We start from the raw sequence: 25,210 nt of genomic DNA on the forward strand, positions 1-25,210 counted from the left end.
ATATTTGCAAATACAGGCAGGCTTTGTATGTGCTTGTATGGAGGTTGGGTAATTAATGGCTTATACATGAGTCCATTTGCTAGAAAATGCGTTTGACACAACCGGTCCCCAAATGAACAGCATACAGAAGAGGTTCACAGGATGAAGGGACCTGGGCTAATGTGACTACAGGTGCATGTCGTCCTCACTCGAACATTAACTAGAGGAGAGAGGAGAAAGAGACGATCCCCGGAGCGGTGTGACATCAAAACGCGCTATACCGCTGATGACCTAGAAATGGAGCGTGCGTATATGTGCGTAAGCAACAGTGAACTGCCATGGCACATAGCTCAGCATGCTGTTTACGTTGTTGATTGTGAAAAAAAAATACATTTCAGTTGGATTGATTTTCCTTAAAGGCTCGCGCGAGTAGGAACTAATCAAAGGGGAACACTCGAGTGACTAGATTAAATAAATGAATTGTGGTATCCTCGCGACCACTCACTGTCTCATTGTCTTATGATGCGCGCACAAGCACGACGATAAAACCACGATCATGAAATACATCCCGCCATCGTCAAATTTCCAACATTAAAAGCAGCCGACATGAGCCTTTAAAACGACAGACGACATGAATATAGCGCGGGTCATCGTTTCAAAAACGATTTAAAAGACGCTTGCCAAAATCTCTTGTCCCTGGCTGCACGCGCTGGCTTCGCACACACGCACAAACACACGTGCGCGCACACGCGCGCGCGCGCGCACACACACACACACACACACACACACACACACACACACACACACACACACACACACACACACAATATTGTTTGATTGGGGTCGCTGTGTGTGCGGTAGGCGGAACCCGGGCTCTCTTCCCACGTTTGAGAAGATTACGAGAGACAATTGAGTGGGAAACACATGACATTAACGCAGCTTGGAGGGAAGGACGTAGTGGGACCGAGTGAGACATAAGAGGCAGGACGACACGCCACTGGGTCGAGGCAGAACCGGGCAACGAACGGAGGCAAGGTCTGTGTGGAGATATTTGGAGTTGGAGGAGGACGCTGGCACTTCTCTGGTAAGGCACCGAGGGTTGCTGTACGTTTTTAACGTCACCGTGAAGCCCTCACATCGTATTTTTCCTAATATGTTTTTTAACAGATAGATGTGCCTTCGAACGATGCACCTTGTATGTGTATAGTCCGCGTGTGATGTTTGCTGAACAGGAGAAAAATGCAAAGTAAAAGTCAGGTCGAGATAACGTTGTTTCATTGAATTTCTACGTGCAAGGTGCTCGGTCGCCACATAACCAGCCGTAGAGAGAGAGGTGACATTTACAAACTGCACTTAGTCTTAGTATGGGTAACAGTGCTCCCATTACACAGAAACCCTTTTGTAAGTGCGTTCTTCCTTGGGGCTTATCTCAGAATCTGAAGGAATAACACAACTGGATAGATGTTTACTGTGCTTAAGAGTGAAGCCTCAGATTAAAACACTCACCCCAGTGATACCCTCTCACTACCATGATCAAGTAGAAGAGCTTTATGAGATCACACTTGGGTAGTTGAGGGGACCTATACTGTGGGTCTTAGCAGCCTAAAATTTATTATTATTTTTTTTATTTTCAAATGGCCAATGTGTCCTTTCTAAACTGAACACATTTCTCATTTCACTGCATGTATGGCACTCATGGGTATAGAATTACATTGTTTCAGTGGTGCACTTTTGAAGCATTCAGTGGCTGAGTTGCTTCAAGGCTCTTGCAAATGCATTTGCACAGTTTAAAGCTTCATTTTTGGAATCACCTGTCAAAATTTTTCAAGTCAAGCTGGCGAAGCATCCACAGCTGTCTCACACACACCATGTTACAGCTTAGGCTACAGGTGCTATCTGATCCATAATCTTAAGAAAGGGTCGAAGCAAATCGAATAATATACAAACAGATACATATATATGGGTTATCTGATGTTATTGGCAGGAGGAAATGCTGATTTTATAGGAACTTAGGCATTACTTGTGTTTGACTCGTCTGATTTAAGGCAATACAAGATGCCAGATTTCTCATAAAGGGAGTATGCATACATTTACAATTATATATTTATTTATCCAGCTAGGCTAGGGGTGCAAAACATCTGAAAGAGTGGATAAAGCTCTTAGCAGCAGCAGCAACAGCAGGAGCAGCAGCAGCATGGTTTCTGAAGTCACCTGTAGCAGGCAAAGTCTCCAGTCATTCACTCCTCCACTATGAGTCACCTCAAGGGCCTGTGGGCAGCAGGTGAGACTGTGGCTGCTAGATTTTACAGTCCAGGGCTGTCCAGAGCTCATGTCTGACCTGCTTGGGCTCTGCTGTTAAAATTGACTGACTTCTCTGTCTGGCTTGTCGTGAGCCCATGATCTGCCTCTCTCCAACCCCATCCCAGAATGAAATCGCAGAGTGAACCGGTTGCATTTGTGCGTTTCAGACTGTATCCTTGTGTGGGAGTGAGAGTGGTCCATCAAATGCATACGTGTACGCCACTGAATATTGGAATAGAGGTTTAAAAGTTTGTGAAACAAATGTAATTGCCTTGCAGATTCATTTATTAATTATTAATTTATTTCAAACAGGTAGAAAATTAAACAAAAAAGATGGAAAAATCAAACAAAAATGCACAAAACAAAATAACAATCAAATTAAATGACCTGTACACAAACTCAATGAATACATTTCTCATAAACACTAATTAAATCTTACATGGATAGAAAAGGATGGTTGATTAGAAAATGTTCCTGTTGACAAGGGAAAAAGGAAAGAGTAGGGAGTGCTATGCAACAAAGGTCACAGCTCTCATTTACAACTACTATAGTAGTTGAACATCAGGGCCAGCAGAAAATAAGGTATTGATTCTCTCCTTTCTTCTTATCTTTAAGTCTCAGGTCAGTGAAGAAGTGAGAAAAAATGTCCATGGCTCCATCACCTGCCTGTCCCTTTTCTTCACTATTAGATGAGACATAGACACAGATATTCACTAAGCTCCTTTTTTATTTCATCAAAGCTCTGTGTCCATGTAAAATATTCTTATCCTGCGGCGTTACTGCTTTACCTCTGCAGGAATGAAAAGAAAACATGAAGATGAGATTGAGTGCAATGTAGTTTACTGCAGAAACTAGACTGAGAAGAAAGAAAGACCCTGCTGGAACTTTGGCAATGGTATTAAACTATCAAAGAACACAATCTTCTGTCTGGACTTGAGGTTTCACAGGGGTTACAGTAGTAAAAGTAGTAGTTACAAAAAGCATATGCTGCACAATGTGATATTTTGTAAGTTTCAGATGATTTGCTTTGTGTTTTAGAAAGAATGAAAAGCATGAGATTGAAAGTCTAGGCCCTAGGTAAGGTAAATCTATCCCTTTGAGGGCAATCAGGCTCATTGTCTTCTTCCTACTCATCTCACATTATTATTTTTTTTTACATTTTTTACATGCAGATTGGTTTATGAAGAGAGTTGTGAGGATATACTTAGGGATATCATAGATGAACTGCAGCTTGCATAAGGTCATACCACTTGGAGTCCATCTAACCAATAGGCTGGCATTTATCCTAAGTAGGAGAAAATTATTACACCCTCCACACTGTGCTGTCCAGTAATCAGAAGTGGATGAGTCTCACACTCATGTCTTATGGGAACAGCTGCCAATCGAAACTTCATATTGTCTGAAAAATGTGCATGCACTATTTTATGTGGGAGTGCATACAAAATACCATATTAATCCCACTATGGCAGTGGTTCCTTTAAGGGTCAGTGTCTATACTCAAAAAGCTGATGAAAAAAAATCTCATCACTGTCATAGGGCATTCTTTCACTTGTCCTCCTCATAAGGAAGTTAGTGTAACAGATTGGTTTGTGTGAGTCTCTCTCGGTGCTTGATTAAATTGACAAAGACACTTAAGAAGAATAGATAGAAGTCCTACCGTTGGGCCACCTTATACGCCCCAGAGTCTGAATACAGTCTTCTGAGTCTCAGCCAGAGCTGTATTTCTGCTCATTATCCGTTGTCGGCTTATTGTACTCAGCACAATTCTTAGTTCTATAAGGGATTTGATACTTAATCCTTACATTGATCTGCTTACTGTGGGTGCCCGCTCTGCTCAGGAGTTCTATGATTGGAATTTGGACGTCCATGTTGCTGCATGTGACGGAGTCAGCAGTCAGCATCCACCATGGTGGTCAAACACTGTGTGAGTTGTACGTCCAGCTGAATGAATGCATTCGCCCCCACTATGCACTCCCTTTCTTTTGCTCTCTTTCCATGTGATGAGGAAGAAACAGCAGGAAGGCGAGTGAAGGATGCCAGGAGAGGATGGTACTTTGTTTAAGGGCGCATGATTGGGAGAAGACAGAGCTGGCATTGAACAGTGTGGTGTTGAGCAAAGACTGTTTGGATGGAAGGCGAGTTAGCTGATTGCATTCTTTCCTATTGTTCGGATTAATATACAACATTCTGGCATACAGTTTCCTCATTGAGGTTTTGTCCTTGAGTCTGTCCTATAGACAATCTGCTTATGGAACAATGATGCAAAAATAAACACAGCTGACTAGCTGAAGCGGACAAAAAGTCATATGCTTTTATATCAAATGAGACTTGTTGGGTTAGATCAATTAATTGATGAATAGATCAAAAGAAAATGAATCTGTAACTACTTTGATAATCGATTAATCCTTTAAGTCAATCTTTCTGCAAAGATATTTGATGATTTCAAGGTTCTCAAATGAGAATTTGCTACTTTATTTGGTCTTACATTATAGTAAATTTAATATTTGGGGTTTTTGAACTGATAGTTGGACAAAACAATACATTTTATATGATCTGAATTGGTAGAATTTGGTATATTCACACAGAAAAAAAACAACTGGTATGCAAGCAAAATGAAGTGGTATGCTGGCAAGCCGAATTTGCTGAAATGTTAACTTTGGCAGTGTAGTGTGTTAAGATGTTTTTCAGATAACTATACAGCAATATTGAAAACTAAACTAACTAAAACATCTCGTCTTGAATGGTGTGGAACTCATGTTTGCTCTGCTCTTAATGTGACATGCAAACTTCTTCATCAGACAATGAGTGAGAATACTGACATTTGCTGTATTTGACAGATCTGCAATCTAAGGACTGGCTACATTTCATTTGGCATTGCCATGCCAGCATTGTGTTACTGTCCAGGCCAGTTCTTATCACCCCTACTTTATTAATTCAAAACAAAACGCAGTTACAGCCATCCCAGTAATTTACCGCTTTTGAAAGAATCCTTAATCTGATCATTCAATTTATCTCTGTTATGAAATTCTCATTAATTCATCCTGTTTTTTATAATGTATCAATATGTAACTACTTACACACCTTCCCTGCTTTAACTTTCACTCTACCACACACACACACACACACACACACACACACACACACACACACACACACACACACACACACACACACACACACACACACACACACACACACACACACACACACACACACACACACACACACACACACACACACACACACAAACAACAATCTGGCATCTTGTCATAAAACACTTGTACAAGTAGTACAACTTTCTAAATATTTTTAAGCAGAGCTTCACCTCAAGTGCAACATGGCATTCAGCATAGTTGCTGGCAGCAGCATTTGTATCCACACTTGTGATACTGTGAAGGATTTCCCCATTTTGCATTTCTCAATTTTGATGGGCTGTTTCTGTTCCTGTTTGGACACACGTTTCGGCTTTTTTAAGATCCCACCACAATACCTGGGGTGAGCCAACAAGTGTCTTAAATTTACAGCGCTTTTAGTGTCTATTTATATGTGCATTCTGCACCTGGTGTGTGTGTGTGTGTGTGTGTGTGTGTGTGTGTGTGTGTGTGTGTGTGTGTGTGTGTGTGTGTGTGTGTGTGTGTGTGTGTGTGTGTGTGTGTGTGTGTGTGTGTGTGTGTGTGTGTGTGTGTGTGTGTGTGTGTGTGTGTGTGTGTGTGTGTGTGTGTGTGTGTGTGTGTGTGTGTGTGTGTGTGTGTGTGTGGTGTGCGTGCGTGCGTGCGTGTGTGTGCCTGGAGCAGCAATTTGACTGCAAATGCAGGGGTTCAAATGACTGCAGGGAACCTGCTTGATTACAGACTGCTGGATTTAATAACCATCACACAATTTGCAAGAATGAGTTTTACATGGAAATACCTCTAAAAGATGCACTGGATAGTGTAGTGAATTACATACTATATGAACAAATGCATGAATGAATAAATAAGTACATGTATAAATAGAAAGAAAACATATTGTACTATTTTATAGCACCATAAGGCAGTGTGCATTGTGTGTCTCATTGAGTGAATCAGATAACAATTACATTCAAGGTGCAAATTTAAGCAAAGCTCAGTCAGCTCTCTGCACTTGCATGTACTGTATGTAAATGTGACCCTTACTTTAGTCCTGCATCTTTTGTTTTGTCTTATAGGATGTTACTCATATCCTCAAGCTCATCCCAGTAGCTACCTTTCTGCTGTCTTGGCTGTGCTTTTTTTTTTTTATAGAAGTCTCTGGGCTTCTATGTGTGGTTATATTGCTGCTCTAATGTCCCTTCCTGGTCGTGGAGTCCAGTGTCAGAGTTGAGTCAGAGTGACAGAAAGTGTTGTGTGATTCTATAAATAAATCACAATTTCAGTGAGTCACCATGCTGGTGCTCCCACGCAGGCGTGTCATGAGACACTAAAGAAAATCCACGTTGCCCCAAGCCTCATTTTTTCTTGGGCCCAGCCCTGCATTATAGTGCAGACACCCATCATCCTCGAGCTACAGGAGACAAAACATTAGATAGGCCTCTTTGAGTCTCACAGTGGAAATACACATATTTGAGTATATATCCAAAATCAACAAATGTAGTCTTAAAGGGAAGGTTTTGCAGAAGACCAAGTGTTGAATAGAGTAGAGTTCTGCTATTATCCATCCATCTTCAACCGCTTGTCCCTATCGGGCTCGCGGGGGACTAGCGCAGATCCCAGCTGACATCGGGCGCGAGGCCGGGTACACCCTGGACGGGACGCCAGTCTATCACAGGGCACATAGAGTCAAACAGAGACAGACAACCATTCACACTCATATTCACACCTACGGGCAATTTAGAGTCATCAATGAACCTAACACGTGCATGTGGAAGGAAGCCGGAGAACCCAGAGAGAACCCACGCAGACACAGGGAGAACATGCAAACTCCACAGAGAAAGTTAACATGAAGGCAGAAGCTTTTTTTTTGATAAGCACTTTGTTGACCGCATCTAGATGTGTCGATAGATAGAGCGCATCAGCCAATCAGACCTGCAAAGGGGGCCTAGACACTGGCGCAAATGGGGCTTTTTAGGGTTCAAGCTGCAATTTGGCATAGAGAATCAAAATATGTAAGAAGGTTTGAATTCAGATAAGACTAAGAAACCAAATAAATGATTGGATACTAGTTGAGAGGTAGCGCATCAGTGTGATAATGAAACAGGCTGACAGTTGTCCTCCTGCTTGAATTTGCAGTTAAAGCTTCATTCGATTTTTTTTAAAGCCACAAAAAGCCTGGTTAGCCATTTTGGCAGGGTGTGGAGCACAAATAAATGTTGTTAATACTGAGAAACCATTGGTGGAAAATGTGTTACCCTTTTTAAACATCTTGGAAAATATCCAGAATCAGAGATGCCTATAATTTTTTTCTAAATCTCTGAAATAAAATTTAAAGATTATTTTCTTGGCCTTCATAATTTTTTCTAAATTTCTAAAAAAAAGAATTAATGATTATTTTTTTAGCCTTCATTATGATAGGACAGCTAGAGGTCGACTGGAAATGGGAGAGAGAGAGAGAGAGAGACAGAGGGAGAGGGGGCGACATGCAGCAAAGGCCCCGCGGGGTCAGAGTTGAACTCTGGGCCCCTGCGCCGAGGACTTTTAGCCTCTGTATATGGGGCATAATTTTGATGTTATTTTCAATCATACAGACATGTTTTTATGTGCAACTATTTTAGATTGTGTGTAAGTGAATCCAGATAACAGTTTAATTGAAAGTTAAATTAACCATTCCATACAGTACTTACACACATCAGCATCCACCCCTTTATAAGGAAATGTACGTTACCGAATCATCAAAAAAGATTTGAGGGCAAATGATGGCATTTCCCCCCCTTTGCTTTGAACGTACAGAATAATCCCGATTACAGACTCTGTCTGAAACACTTGACTTACTGTGAAATAATACCTTCCACATGAAAGTGGATATTTAAATGCATGGCCAACAGACAGACACCACATCCTGCGTCATTTTAAAGTCTCTGACGTGTGTATTCTCACAGCAGCTTATAGGAACCCTGGAGATGAAGAGCATCTCAGGAACTGACATACAAATCTCTCAGTCATAAATTAATCTTTTATTCTCCCTGCTGGCTAATCACAGTGGTACTCAGGACCTACAGCAGAGAGGCAAAGAGAAAGAGAGAGAGATGGCAGTACAACACTGTAAGGAAAGAGAAATAGGATACAGAGGCCCATAAGGTAATAGCGTTTAAAGACTCAGGCACAGACACACAGATACAGTAATTCTCCTGTTTGTGATTAATGTTATGAATGCATATTCTTTTTTAATAAATTATTGATTTATAATTTATTATTTTTTATATTTTTCCAAAACACCCATCAAGCTTATCAATAGAGACATCAGACTATTCGATTTTTCTTCGTGGGGCATTTTTCATGTCTTCTATAGAAAGTCGACAGTAGAGGGATGGCGGGAAATAATGGGAGAGAGATATGCAGTGACATGCAACAAAGGTCCTCGGCCACTTCATGGTGATGTGTTGCATGGTCGGTGCCTTCAATCCTGTGGCTACCGTGGCGTGCACATTTATCATTCTTATTAGCACATGGAGTCCAGTTACCTCACCTAATTGCCAGCATAGTGCTGCCCACCTGAGTAGAGCTCTAATTAGCATGAATGATTGAAAACACTGGCGTGAGTCTGCAGGGCCTTACATTATATTTTCAGTGTTCCTCAGTATAAAAGAACCTCCTGGATAACTTGGCTGAAACTAAGGTATACGGTCATCTGTCTTAATTATTTAAACTTTCTGAGCATGCAGAATGGCGGACACAAATTACTGGTTCCTTATTTGCTCATAATCAACCGGGTCTCTTGCTGTTTCTTGCCAAAAGTTCTTGACTGATTCTCGTCATCTCTCCAGTTAGAAATTTCAGTTGCTGTCGTTGTTTAAATCACCCTTCTTTTTCACCCTGGGAGGTTTGTTTTCTTCTGCTGTTGGCTGCAGCATGATAGAAACATCATCCACACGCCCATTCACTCTACATGAATACACCAGGCAATTAGCAGCTGTATTCATATATCGGCCTACTTAGAGATTGAACAGTCTTTGTAAACTCAGTCTGATGCCTGGGCAGACTGAATTGGACATTTGCGTTCTTACATAATGTCTAGATAATTTCAGGTTTGCAGTACATGTGAGTTAGAATAGGTTTAGGCAACAGAACAACTTGGTTAGTTTTAGGATTGTGGTTTGGTTGGAAATACATATGTTCCTGGCGTTAGTAAAAAACATTATGTAAGAAAGTTGACTTACGTAGCCTATAAAAAAGGTCAACATTGACTTTTGGTTTCACAAAGGACACAAACACTGGCCTCCCAGGTGAGAGTTCTGTTTGACCCATCCACTACCCCAACCATCATCCTTATGTGGACTGAAAGTGATCTTAAAGTGCCATCAAATATTGACGCAGATGGGTGATCCAGCTTACAAATAGATGATAACGGCTTACTGAGCTGATAACGCTCATTCAGTCCGCTGATGACATTCTACTCTGGTAATTTATTTTCTGCCTGTAGCTATTTGGGATGTTTCATTCATCCAACAACATCATGACGTTTTCCCGTAATTACACTGTGTGTCTGTGTGTGTGTGTGTGTGTGTTTATGAGCATGTTCACCCTGGTGTAAAGAACCAGAACACAGGCAGATGGTTGTTGGATGCTGAGTGTTTACTGCTTATTTCAGGCAGCTGTAGTGTTCAGTAGCACATGCAGCAGCACTTAAACACAGCTTCGAGTGTGACATGACGTGGGGTTTACAGTGAGGCAATACACTCCTCAGCAGCTATTTTTATACAAGACAAAGAGTGTATGGAATGACCTGAGCGGTTTGATCCTGATTTCCTGCTTGAGGGAGATGTGCCCTGATGTGATCTACTCTGTCATTCTGACTGTCAGAGGTCCCATGTCTCCACTCACTGTTTTATAATGTTCTCTGACAGATCTATTAGCTACTCATCAGAAAAATTGTGGGCATGTGTAATCTCTTAATCTGCTGGAAATCTCTTCCTGTTCATGGACAGAAAGGGAGGTTGAAGAATTAGCTTTGGATGACATCATGCTATTAAAAAAATACTGTCCTAAGTAAATAAGTAAGTTTTCAATTTCAATTAGATTTTTCGAGATAGATTTGCTGTTGTTCAAATGACCTGCAAAGAGGTGATGATGCTAGAGATGACCTTAAAGAAACTGAATGTGAAGAAAATCATATCCAGGCCTCTTGATGGCATTCAAAACATTTAAGCTCTGTTTTTACTGCATCCACAGACCTGAGTGTGAAAAAGAGAGTCACTGATTGTCCACATGCACTTTGGCAGATTAAGAGTCTCTGAAAATTACAGTGGAGACTCAATTAAGAAAGCTTATAAGGCCAGAGGACTATGAGAATGTCATCAAGTAGTGACAGAGGAGGCAGTATTACACTTTGAGATTATTCATTGCATAAACTGCACACACACACACACACACACACGCACACGCACACACACACGCACACACATGCACACACACACACACACACACGCACGCACACGCACACACATGCACACACAAACACACACACACAAACACACAAACACGCACAAGCACACACACAAGCACACACACACACACAAACACACACACACACACACACACACACACACACACACACACACACACACACACACACACACACACACACACACACACACACAACAGACACACACACACACACACGCAAAGCCACACATTTAATTATTTAAAGAATTAAATGAAACACAAATGCACACATGTATAGCAATTAGTTGGGATGAATCAGCATGCACTGCATTATTTGGATCAGGTGTCCGTTAAGGAACAACAATCCGCGGAACTGCCTGGCACCTTGGGGGATGACGTCTCTAGGCACAGTTGCTTACGTCACAGCCTGCGAAATGAAGCGCATGCACTCACTCTGTGTTGGCAAACCGAGGTGATGTTTTGGATGAGGGCTTGAATAAATATAGCCTCTGCTGTTGCTGTGAAAAGACTCATTTACTACCACCAAGAGCATCAAAATGTGGTATAAACTCTTGCATAGGACTTGTAGTGTAGATGTGTAGATATCAGTAAGGAAACATTTGATTTATGTGAAACAGAGGGTACTACTGAGACAATAAGAATGATTGTTTTTGATTATCATCCTGTCAGTCTCTTTATGTTCTGTAGTGTTGCAGGGGGCAATTAGGAAAATGAGCACACAAAATAAACACACATTATTTATGTGAAAATGTCTTGTGCTTCAGTTGGAATGATGCTTTTGACAAGCTAACAATGTTTTTCCTTTGGATAGGAGAAGCTTTGAAATCAGGGTAAACTGTAATTGCCCGTGAAGACAGTTGCACATGTGTTTTTTTGGATGACAGAATCTCCAGACTACAGAGCATTTCAGTTTTGCTGAGCATTTCCTCATGGACACACAGCTCTTCCTCTGTTTCATACCACAATGGAGCTATGGTAACTGGTGTTCAAGCCAGTGGGGCTGATGGTGGCTTGTCTCTTAATACATTTGGTCCTAATACACCAGATAGTGGTATTAAGGTTTCAGACGATTATAGTTTTACTCTTTGTAGTGCAAATACAAATACATGTTATATTTGTCCCATAAGATCCTTATAGCTTCTCTACATCTTACAGCTAAATTCATAAATGTCTTTATTAGCAAACAATACATACTAGAGTTCGAATGCCCCCCCCCCCCCCCCCCATAGCATATCAGCTAGCCTACCTTCTGTTCATCTTCATTTGATTCAAACTTGGAGAACAATATTTCTAAAAAATAAGTGGCTCTAACTGAATTAGTGGGTTTTCAGTCGACCACTTCCAAGGATGTCCTGTGTTGCCTATATTAATAAATATATTGTTTGTAACAGCCACAACTCTGTCCAACCAGGTCTACTGTTTCAAGCTCCACTGCTTGAGGCCATTGAAGAGGCCCCCTTGTAGTCGGACAGCTCAGCGTGCATTGTCCTTGAATGGCTCCCTCCAACATCCTCGTGATTTGTAGATTATCTGAGTGGCAGTGTGGTTCTGTGCAGTGATTTGTCCCACGAGAGGGGCCTTGCCTCTGCCATCGCTACCGTCAGCAACTCTGCTACAACTGTGCATGAATACAGGATACTGGCATTTGCTGAATCCAAGGTGGCGTCTTTTCAACTAGAGCCCAGTGAAATACCTTTTCAGCCTCTCGAGTGGTCTGGCGAACTACAGCCAAGGGGGCCCCAGCAGTATAATGATGCCTGGCACAATAGTACCACTGTTCTCCAACCCGTTCCCAGGAAACCGCACAACATGTGCCATTGTGCACTGTGCTTTGCTGCCCAACCACGTTGCCCGGCTTTAGCCAGAGACACCGAGAAGCCTGGCTGTGCAGTGGAGCTCACAGGTTCGGAGAACTGCTTAACGAAGACCAGGCTTCATTCACCTCACACTGCGTTTGATGTGTTAAAATAATATTATACAAAGTTACATTTAAAAGGCCAGGCTGTGAAGCGGAAGAAGCCTGAGGGAAAAAAGACAGCTGAGTGGTTGCCAGGAATGGTAGTACAGAAAACCCAGAGAACTGTTGTTAAGCTGAAGCCGCTTCAATAAAAGAGGAAAACAAGAGAAAAGTGACAAGCAGAAAAATGGAGGTACAAAGACAGCTAGAACTGGTTCATAGCTGGTCCAAGCTGGTTCTTCTCTTTTTATCTCAACGCTGGGGATTCAACTATTTTTGTGTGTTGTTCCTCCTCTATGGCCCCCAACGTGCTGTCCATTATAGCCTTCACTGCTGTTTATGCAGCGGAGCAAAGGAGACCATTCAGGACCAGCTGGATTAGGCCTTTGGTCAACTGTATCCAGGAGATGCATGTCACACGGGGCCCCACAAACCAGCTGGTCAGCTAAGACACCACAACAGGATACCCAGGAAACAGGCCTGATGCAAAGCCCAGTGTGTCACAGTTAACTGAAAGCTTGGTTTCCACCTGTCAGTTGATGTTTCAATTAGGCATGGGTTTTCCAAATCCATTTACTGTCAACTCTATATTTTTAACATCATAGGAGTTTTTTTGTTTGCTTTAGATTGCAAAAAGTGAAAATATTTGTTAGGTTTACTGACACTCTGAGCTTGTTATTATCATCCATTCAAATGTACAGAACCAGGTTTCACAAAAGAATGACACAGAATCTTGTTCTTTATCCCAAAAGTTTCATGACATTTTCTAAATGGGGACAGTTTGATCAAAATCTTTGTCAACAGTCCTTTTAAACCACAACTGCAATATGTAATCTGGTCATTTAATTAGGCCTACTTTAATAGGTCTGCAAGGAATTTGCGGCTCAATCTTTACATCTATTTTTTCATCCACTCCACCAGCATTTGTAGAGGGACTTGGAGTTTAGTCACATCCCTGTTGGGCCTTAAAGAAACTAGGAATGATGCATTGCCAGTGCCAATGCACTCAAAGTCAATTTCTGATTGAGTTGGACTTCTTATTATGATTCAAGAAAAGAAAACCTCATATCAAGCAACAGTTACATAATGTCGCTGTCCTAGGAAAACCATATATCTCCCAAATGTCAAGAAAAACAGTCTTGTTTTGTGACATTACATTTTTCTGTTTTTTAAATGGTTTATTTAACTGAATAAATCGGATAATTTTCTCAACCCATTACCTGGAAATAGACGGATTTAATTAGATAACAATTATATGTTATCTTAATTCAAATCCTCTTCAGATGACTTTCAAAAAGCTTATCTTTATGGGATCCTAATACTAGAACTCTTAATGCATTGCTACATTTGTAATACAGAGAGCAGGTTAAAGGTGGGAAGAGCCATAAGAGTATTACGGTAGGGTTATCGGACTCCATGAATCAATAAGAATGATAAAGCTGTATCTGTTCCACCCTAGCAGGTACAGTAGGTGTGAGGGAGATTTCAATTAAAGTATGTACACATTTACACCGACCGATCTGCCACAATGAGTGACATCCCCTGAATGAAAATAGAGAGCCTTTAATGTTCATAATGTGGTTTGTTAGTGTACTGTATATAATTTATAATATGTGGTAAATACAGCCAGTTTATTAAACAGTGATATTTAGTGTATAACATTGCTGCCCGGTTAAAAAACCCAAATCTCAAAATTTTGTGATTTTTAATTTGAATGATGCTATGCTAATTGCTCCAATCTTTTTTTTTTTTTTTTTGTCTCCACAGATTCCAGGAAGAAAATTGAAAATTCACTTTCGTTTCACCTTTCAAACATTTACACATTTCAAGAGCAGATATGAGTGACAATAAACCAGCTGATGCTGTAGAAACTGCCCCAGTTGACGTGAACGCTATTCCTAATGGCCATGATCTTGGTGGAGAGATCACAGCATTGGCCGAAACCCCGCCTGCAGAGGCCGGTGAAAAGTAAGTATAATCCTACTTAACAAAGTCTATATTGATTTATTTGCAGGTATTACCGTTCTCAGATTGGATTTTTTTCTTACAAGAAACAAATAATTAGCATTCTCTATTAAAGGGTGTGTGCCTTTTCCTTTACTAAGCATCAGGTTCATTCCTTCAGTCCTGAGAGCTGACCCTCAGTTATAGAGGCAAGATATGATGCGCTATATTTAGCTGGATTCTGTATAATTCAGATAGAGGAATTAAACAAAATATTATCTGAATGTAAAACCGCAAAGCTCATAAAACATAAGGGTGTTGTATTAAATGGTACAATCCCTGTAACTGCAAATACTGTGTGTCCATTACCTGCCTGGTGATGAGCCTTTGAGCAAGACATTTACCTCCTACCTGCTCACTCATAATGTTATCATCTGTGCTGGATAATAGAGTGAGCTAAATGCCTGATTACCATGTCACTGGTTGTCTAGCAATATTTCTGTACCCTCTTCCTATGTAATAGATAATTAAATTAAAATGTGTCTCTCTGGGATACAGATGATAATTTATAGATGGTTCCTTCACTGCACTATTTGCTTGATTTACATTGTGACTGAGGGTGTTGTTTTTCCACTTTGTGCTCTCGTTGGGTGATGGATTGTATCTCTCTACACTGCTTGTAGGGAAAATGTACCAAATAGTGCTGAGAATGCCAGGTATGTATGTATGTATGTATGTATGTATGTATGTGTGTTATGATAAGAGCGTGTGCTTCAAATAACTGTGCTATCTGTCAGAGTTTGTGTCCTTCTGAGCACAGAAAAGCAACATATTCTAAACCAGAGCCTGTCCTATAAAAAAGAAATGACATAGTTTGCGATGAATCTTTTGTGTTTATGTTTATTGTGGTGTCACTTCAAGTTCTTTGATAGTATGTCTCTCAATTAGTCCCCACAGAACTGAGAATACAGAAGCCAACCTGCCAGAGAGCCAAGAGTTCTTATCAGGTGTGGAGGACAAGAGGGTCACTCGCTTTACAGATGTAAGTTCAAACACAGCTAGTCAACATTTATCAGTGGTATCATATATATATATATATATATATATATATATATATATATATATATATATATATATATATATATGATTTGTTTGTTTTTTTAAATGTTGTAAACATAAAAATATGGCATCTTAATAGACTAATGATGCAACTAATGAATCATGAATGTCTCTAATGGCTCTGTATTTTTTTAGAACCACCCAACAAGCACAGAGAATATTATAGATCCATGACTAAACTGACAGAAGCTGGTTTGAGAGAAAAAGTCGTAATTACAAATCTATCTGCTACTTCAGCACCACGGACAGCACCATGGATTTACCAATACACAGATAGGCTACTGATAATTCCGAGACATGGTTTGGGCCGTAGATTTTAACTTTCACAAGAGTCAGGCAGCCTAGACTAAATATATCAAATTAAACAACCACTCTGCCCCTGCACTCTCTCTGCTACAAGAGGATGAAGAAGGGGGACGGCAGGTTAACAATAAGCATGCGTGTGTGTGTGTGTGTGTGTGTGTGTGTGTGTGTGTGTGTGTGTGTGTGTGTGTGTGTGTGTGTGTGTGTGTGTGTGTGTGTGTGTGTGTGTGTGTGTGTGTGTGTGTGTGTGTGTGTGTGTGTGTGTGTGTGTGTGTGTGTGTGTGTGTGTGTGTGTGTGTGTGTGTGTGTGTGTGTGTGTGTGTGTGTGTGTGTGTACTTACATGTACTATCAGGTGATCTAACAGGTTTATTCCTCTTCTCTGTCCTGCATCGGTTATAGTTTGATGGGAAAACCTCGTTTGGGATGTCCGTCTTCAACCTGGGCAATGCGATCATGGGAAGTGGAATCCTAGGACTGGCATACGCCATGGCCAACACAGGAGTCGTCCTGTTTTTGTAAGATATTCAAATGCATTTGATACACTAAATATGTAACTCCACGATTACAGATTTGGAGAATGATTTATGGGTCACAGATGTTGTCTGACTCATTTTCTTCCCGCTCTCCAGTGGTGGTCTGCGTCACACATAAATAGCAGCTAATTGTATTTTAATTGCCTTGTATTAACCAGGCAGCAGTTCCTTGTTATGACACAGAAGCCGATGATGCTTTTGCAATCACAATCACAGATGCAGTAAATAAACCCATTGTTTCTGTAAGGTTTATTCTCTGCCTTGAACCAGTGGGTGTATGTACTATATATATATATATATATATATATATATATATATATATATATATGTGTGTGAGGGGCTTAACATATTAAAGCCTCTGCAGCAGAATTGTCTGTCAGGATAATGACGTCAGTCGACTGCAGCTTTCAGGTTGATCATTTCATATTTTCATGCAGATGCTTTTACTGCCTCATTTAAATTATCTGGAAGACTTTTCACCTTTGGGCTGCAGTGAGTGCTCACACTTGTTTTCGCCTCTTATAGTATTTTTTGACAGTAAGAACAATACAGATTATCTCCAGCCGTTTAAGCTTGTTTTTTTTTTTTATCCTGTCTGAACTGCCTGACATCAGGGGAGAGCAGATCTAAGCTGCTAAATTGTATGAACTCTAGACAATGTCAGCTGAATCAGGTGCAGACATTGGCCCTCATTTATCAAACGAACGTACGGCAGAAAAACGTGCGTACGACCATTTCATGGCAAACGTCGGCATTTATCAATTTGGACGTAAGCGGGAGCTACGATCAAATCTCACGTCTGGTCTGAGATCGAGAAATTTCAGCCTGTGTATTTGCGGTGCAGCACAGCAAAATCTGGCTGAAAATAATGAACAAACCTCAGCTGTCATTAAGCATAAGCAGTCACATATTAAGAACAGATCAAAACGGATTCTTAAAACCAATAAAAAAAATAAAAATTGAGGTTGGAGCAATTGTTTGTACTCATGTGCGTCTGAAGGCACCATCCATGAATGATTACGCCTTCATCAATCGCAAAAACTACCACTCGATAAATGTACAGGTGATTTGTGATGCCTTTTAAACGTGGTGGTCAGGTGGCCAGGGGACACACAGACACACACACACAATTCTTTTAAATATCAAAACAGCTCGGCTCCAGCCCCCCGCGACCCCGACATTGAATTAATGAGTGAATGTGTTGGCGCGTGGCTGCAGCAAGACGCACTGCAGAGCCAAACTCATCTCCTCAGTTCGTGGCTACCCTCGATAAATTGCATTAAATCAAACAAGGTATACGGTGATTAACATCTTGGTATGGTTCTTCTAGGTGACGAAGAATTCGAAGTATTCTTACGGAATACCTAATAACCCAGCTGGCAAACCCCGCTACAGAGCAAAAGCGCCGGTGTTGTGCCGTATTCAGCACCCCTGCCGTGAAATGCACCCCCTCGCATTATAGGTGATATTCTGGATCAGAAGGCTGTTGTTTCCACCTTTAGGAGTAGTTTATATACAGGTAACCCACAACGGCCAGAACATTGGTTACTTACAGTCTTTAAACTATTTTAAAGAGTTTAAAATCACAAACTTGGATAATAGCGAACACAAAACAACACCTTTTGTATGTTCTGTGTAAATATACAGCAGCCATAATTACAAAATGAATGAAATGGATCTTTTGAGCAAGTTGAATGTATTTGACTCAGCGTTTCCTAAATATAATCCCATTTTTTCTTGCAATTAATAGGTTCAAAAGTGTGTGCTTTAATGTGGTTAGCTGTATATAAGCTACTCCTATAGGTGGAGACAACAGCCTTCTGATCCAGAATATCACCTATAATGCGAGGGGTGCATTTCACGGCAGGGGTGCTGAATACGGCCCGACACCTGTCCAACAGACAACAGACACACGGGTCACAGTGGAGCGCTGCTTCGGGTTGACTGCCTCCGTTATCATTTTCCATACAGCGTTTTAATGGGCCCCTTTTATTCCACTCTTAAGACTGACAAAAAGCACATCTTTATTTTGCTCCATCTCGGATGTCAGGATGCCGATCTGTGTGTCGGAAAAGTGTCTTTTCTTACACGTGTTTCGTCTCTCCGTGTTTGACCTCAGTGGGTGAGGCCTCCGAACCAGGAATATTTAAGGGCATAACATGTTAATGACGATCAAATTCAGCCGCTGCATTTATCAAGGCCCGCTCATTCGTACGCTGAGATTGGTCGGATACGAATGTTTCATAAATTACACGTAAATTACACAGGCGAGGGGTGGCACCTGGGTAGAGCGTTTAGGAGGCAGGTTTGCAGTGCATTGGCATAAAGGGGCTCTAGTCTGTTGAAAATTACTCAAGTCATCCAAATAATTCCAGCTAGTGGGCATAGTTTTTCATTTATGGTGGCTGGATTCTGCATAAACATGCAAAGTAAACATAAACACGCTCCTTTAGGTCTGATTGGTTTTACTGCATTTAAAATGTCCCCTTTTTTCATGAGGTTGATCTGTTTTGTTGCATGTTTCTCGAAAATACTCAGGCTGGTCTTTCCAGAGAAACACAGAAAAGCTCACTAGATATCAACCCCCACCTGCTTGTCATCCTTGCTGTTTTGACACCTCTTCCTGATGGTGCTAGATCATAAGGTGTCTGTTGATGCCAAATCTGGCTGTAAAAGATTAAAGGGCACTGCTGTAGTAAGCCCCCTACTATTATATTTTTTAGAGAATGTAAGCTTTATTTAACTATGATCCCTGAATCAAAATTACAATGCCGGACCCCACTGAAAAGTGAAGCAATGGTTCGGATGTTTTGACTTTTAAGTGGATTTGTAGCCATGGTGAAAAACTAGATGCTCTCTCAACTTTGTAGGCCACAGGTAGTGTGTTAGTTTCACAACAAAATACACATAAAATAATGTTTGACAGCTACTGCTGCATTATTTGTGCTCTTTTCAAAGGCAGTTGTGTCTGGAGGATTGTTCCCTCGTGTTAAAGAAAGCTTCTTATTTTGAGCTGAGGTGTGTGACTATGGTTTTTTAATGCTGTCTGGACTGACTGAACCCTGTGTCACCGAACACCAATGTCTTTGACACCCGGCTAGACATCTGAAATAAACTCTAGCCGATTAGTCTATTTAACTCTAATGAACACACACACACACACACACACACACACACACACACACACACACACACACACACACACACACACACACACACACACACACACACACACACACACACACACACACACACACACACACACACACACGTATATATATATATATATATATATACACTGTACATATACAGCATATATATATATAACAAATACCATAATACCTTATCTTAAAACATCATTTTTAGCTTACTGATATATTACTAATTACTAAATACACGACATATGCAAGCATTAGCTTAATTTATTATCAGGACAGTCACTTAGCTTAATGTTAGCTTAAAAGAAGGATTAGGACCTACCTCATTTGATAAATCAAATTCAACACGTTCGGTACAGTAAAACATTGAAAAAACAATTCATCATCTGTGAAGTAATGTTCCAGGTTGCTCTGTTTTGACATTTATTTTATTAGAACATCCAAAAGCAGCACAAAAGTCTGGCTTTTTCTATAAATCTTTGCATACAGTCTATGGTCTGAACCCTGTCCCAGGATGGTGGCGGTTGAGATGCATCTCACAAACCCAAATGCGGAATCTACATATATATTTATCGCTCAGATTGTAGTGGGGACATGCTTGAAGTCAGGACAGTTTTTGTACTTCAGTAAGGGCTATAATTTACCGCATGCTCTTAAACTAGATCATTTGTATCCAAGATAAGATGTTCCTTTATTAGTCCCAAAAATGGGAAATGTCCTTTTTACGGCAGCAAAGTGGATAGCAAACATAGAATAAGCATCACTAAGAAACAATAAATTGTAGAAAATATAGAAAAAATATGAACAATATAAACACAGGGAAATATAAAACAGTAAGAATAGGACAGGAACAGAAACAATTTATACAATATTTTTAAATATTTTAAATTCACACTAAGACTTCACCTGAGCTAAGTATTCACACTGAAGTGAACCCAGTTGGTGAATATTATAGTGCACTTATTGTCATTTATTATTATTGGTCTGGTGTGTGTGGTCTGCTGGGAGCAGTACTGGTTGTACAGTCTGACAGCTGCAGGAAGGAAAGACCTGCGATAACGCTCCGTTACACACTTTGGGTGACGCAGCCTGTCGCTGAAGGAGCTCTCCAGTGCTGTTAAAGTTTCCTGCAGGGGTGGGAGTCATTCTCCATCATGGATGAGAGCATCACAGGCCTGTAGCTTCTAAGGTCATTGGGGTGCAGCATCTCTGGGACAGGTAGGTGGCTGCGTGCTGAGTGCTGTAGGGAGGGAGGTGGAGATGGGGGAGGGTATGGGGCAGTGTATGGGGGTGCAAGCGAGGGGGGCTGCGGCACAGAGGACTGGGACGGGGGAGGGGCAGATGATTGATCAAATCTGTTGAAGAATAAGTTCAGATCATTTGCCCAATTTTGGTCCCTAACAGCCTGGGAGTTTGGTCCCTTGTGGCCAGAGATGGTTTTAAGGCCTCTCCAAACTGCTGGTGTTGTTCTGCTGCAGCTGATCCTCCATCTTCCTCCTTTAGCTCTTCTTCCCCTCTATGATCTTCTGCCTCAGCTTCTTCTGAACAGCTCTCAGCTCATCCTTATTTCCTGACTTCAAGGTACTCTTTTTCTTCTTCAGGAGAGAATCAGAATCAGAAATACTTTAATAATCCCAGGGGGAAATTGTTTTAGTTATATATATATATATCCAGGATAGACCGGAGCCTGGACAGCATCCTCCTCTCTGCCACGGTCGTCAGGGTGTCCAGCTCCTCCCCCACGACATCAGCGGCCCTCCTGATCAGTTTATTCAGTCAGTTGGTGTCTGCGACCTTCAGTCCACTGCCCCAGCATGTGACAGTAAAGAGGATCGCACTGGCCACAACAGACTCATAAAACATCCTCAGGATCGTCCGGCAGATGTTAAAGGACCTCAGCCTCCTCAGGAAGAAGAGTTGACTTTGGCGTAGACAGCATCTGAGTTTCTAGTCCAGTTCAACTTATTATTGAAGTACACCCCCAGGTACTTATACTCCTCTACAGTGTCCACAGGGACCCCCTGGATGGAGACAGGGGTCACAGGTGTTTTCACCCTCCTCAGATCCACTACAAGCTCCTTTGTATTGTAAGTTGGAGCCTTTATATCATGATTAATAAAGGGTTTATTGTTGAAAAACACTGTACAGTCCTGGTGGGTACGGTGTTTTCAACACAGGAGTTGATGTAGTTTGTGATATAGTCAGTGAGACTGTCGATGTCCTTCCCATTGGAATCACAGAGTTTCTCCCACTAAGTTGTGTCAAAACAGTCTTTCAGACCATCTCTTCACTGTGTGGGCCACAGCTGGTTGCCTGTGTATGAGAGTTTTGTACACAGGCTGGAGATTAGCCAGGTTGTGGTCAGTTCTTCCTAGGGTAGGGAGGGGTGATGAGGTGTATGCGTTCTTGGGGTTGGCATAGCACAAGTCCAGTATTTCACTGTCTCTGGTGTAGCATGTAACATACTGGGTGAATGTGGGCAGAGTGGAGGATGGAGATGCATGATTAAAGTTCCCAGAGATAATTTTATTTTATTTGTATTCAAGGTTACATTCACACATAACACATGTTCAGACTACTCTGACATTCCTATCTTTGGCCCTTTTTGGCCTGATGTTTTATATCAGGGCGCACTCACACTGTCCATTTGTACCATGACCAAGCACGTTTCACGACTAAAGTCTAGTTCGACTAGGAGCGGTACACTTGCCGACCATGGCCCGTTTGGGAGATGTGGGCTTTAGTAAAGCACGTTTGCACATGTACGAGCACGAGTGTGCGCACGTGTACGGGCACGAGCACGAGGCCTACAGCGGTTCTGATGTCATTTTATGTGCGCCTGTTTGGACATAGAAGAAAGAAGGACAGACCATGTGCGGACATTTAAAACAATGGCGGCGAAAGGTTCACATTGGTGTGATGCGGAGGTGGAGTGTTTACTGCAGATTTGGTCAGAAAAACCACAAAGCCAAAAACGTTACCATGTTTTCTGCGCTGCTTTCCATTATGTGGCCAAAAGACCGTGCACTTTTGTAAACAAAGCGACGCATTGCGATGACGTCAATCAATGCGTGTTACGGCGTGATGACGTATGGACAGGCAAGAAGCATTCACTTTTGTAGGTAGTGTGAGTACAAAAGGCCTGGGCTGCGGGGAATGAGGGAGGAGGGGACAATAACCCTAAAGCACGGGGCAAGATACGGATGGACAGTGTGAATGCACCCTCACACATATTTTTGTTGGCAGGTGCAAACTCTGCAGAGGGACAGTGGCCCTGGCACGGATAGGAATGCAGCAGTGTGGAAAGCTGTGAACAGGGCTACAGTGACCCAAGTGTGTCAGTTGGTCTGACTGTCAGCAGATCTGTCCTCCCACTGCCACTTGACTGACTAAATCCTCCACCGCAAGTCAGCCAAGCATTCTTTCACATAGTCTTAAAAAAACAAAAAAAACTGTTAACTGGCCAAGAGTTGAAGTCGAGTTGAAAGACATGCTGCCTGGCTTTTCCAAAAGAGAAACAAATGGCGAGTGTGTGTGTCAGAGAAAAAGTTAATGTTGCCAACAGTAACGATAAAAGAGGACAAAAATAGGAAATAGTTGGAATTAGGTGGACTGGGTCAGAGAAAGTCCGTAGATCAGGGACCCATTCACAAAACTTCTTCATGCTGTGGGTTCGAACAAAAGTCTAAAAAATGCATCTCCCTTCAAAAACAATATTAAATCCTAGTAAACGACTTGTGCACCTCTTGAGCCAATAAACACTAATTAACGGCCCACAAGCAGCCATATATTTTTGGCAGTACCAGTCAAGAATATGGTGTTTCATGTGCATATTCAGGCAAACTAAAACAGATTTTATGTTAAGAGCTCCCTAAGTGTAGTTTCCGAATGTTTGTGTATATGGCCCCAGAGCTCTTAGCTCAAGCCGCTCCGGGTGGTTGGGCATATTTGAAAAATTAGACCTGGCATAGGGAGGATTTTTGATGAGAACTACAGTAGAGTATGATGTTGGAGTGGATTGCAATTATCCCATGAAACAAACAAATCCAACAATAAAAAAGAAAAGAAAGTGAATCACTGCAACCCAAAGCATGAGGAGGAATAACATGTAAAAACGGTGAATATGAGTCATTGGAGACAGTCCACTCCCGACTGGAGACAATTATTTTACTGAAAATGAAGGAATTGCTGTTGTTGTGACTGAAGTGGGTTATTCCACAACTGAGGAACAAAGAGGAGAAGATTAATGTTTACAAAAGATTTTCCTTATTCTGCCAATCTCATCTCAGCATTGCGTTGGAAAGTCTCTTTTGAAACTGTCCATCTGCTGTGTGTGTGTGTGTGTGTGTGTGTGTGTGTGTGTGTGTGTGTGTGTGTGTGTGTGTGTGTGTGTGTGTGTGTGTGTGTGTGTGTGTGTGTGTGTGTGTGTGTGTGTGTGTGTGTGTGTGTGTGTGTGTGTGTGTGTGTGTGTGTGTGTGTGTGTGTGTGTGTGTGTGTGTGTGTGTGTGTGTGTGTGTGTGTGTGATTTGTGTCAGAGGGCAGAGGGGCTGACAGGCCTCCTTGGCTAAGCTTGAGTAACAGTCCAGCGTAAAGTAGAGTCATGGGGACTATGTAACACAGAAAATGTATACCTATGCTACAGCTGTATAGATAGCCTATTGGTCAATGTGTAGTGTAAAAAATATAACAGAAAACTGAGATTTGTTGTGTGTCTGTTTCAGGGCACTTCTAACAGTGGTGGCAGTCCTCTCGTCATATTCCATCCATTTACTGCTAAAGTCTTCTGGTATTGTAGGTATGTATTAACCTGATAATATGCTAAAATGCCACTGGTGCATTTCCATATAATAGAAAACTTTCAATTGACATGTTTTACATGTTTTATACAGTTACACACACAGTGTTACAGTATGAACAAGTACAGAAAACATAAATAAGTAGACTTAAATAGATAAAACAGAAAACAAAATGGGTAAGTGGCTTCCTCCCCCTGTGCCCTTTAGAATAATGTTATCTTTAAAATGAGTGGTGTGTTCCTCAATGCTATGATATCACTTACTCAGGTTATGAGCGTTGCCTCTGATAATGGCTTTTGCTCTTTTCTATCTCATCCAGATATGGCTGATTGCTCCCTCGCTTCAGGTCAAATATCAGATAGGGAACACACTATTAAATCCCCTGTAAGACTCCTGTAACGCTTTCAATCGAATTGACAAGTTTTTGTAAACATACCAAATTTCTTAAGTCATCTAAGAAAAGATGTGCCTGTGCCTTTTTCATTATGCTGTCGGTGTTCTCAGACCATTTAAAAGTGTTGGAAATCATAATCTATATGTCGA

At 41.4% G+C, this 25,210-nt stretch overlaps 1 protein-coding gene across 1 annotated transcript in view; it reads left to right on the forward strand.

Moving 5' to 3' along the window:
* Positions 1-944: 944 nt before the first annotated feature.
* LOC310966031 (sodium-coupled neutral amino acid transporter 3-like) overlaps positions 945-25,210 on the forward strand; it is a 33,733-nt gene continuing 9,467 nt past the window's right edge. Inside the window, exons 1-5 of the mRNA XM_083939820.1 lie at positions 945-1,063; positions 14,581-14,781; positions 15,706-15,799; positions 16,580-16,695; positions 24,593-24,666. Of these exons, the coding sequence (XP_083795946.1) occupies positions 14,651-14,781; positions 15,706-15,799; positions 16,580-16,695; positions 24,593-24,666 (415 nt within the window). The 5' untranslated portion in view covers positions 945-1,063; positions 14,581-14,650. The remainder of the gene's footprint in view (positions 1,064-14,580; positions 14,782-15,705; positions 15,800-16,579; positions 16,696-24,592; positions 24,667-25,210) is intronic.

Source organism: Echiichthys vipera (assembly GCF_963691815.1).
Source record: "Echiichthys vipera genome assembly, chromosome: X".
NCBI lineage: Eukaryota > Metazoa > Chordata > Actinopteri > Perciformes > Trachinidae > Echiichthys > Echiichthys vipera.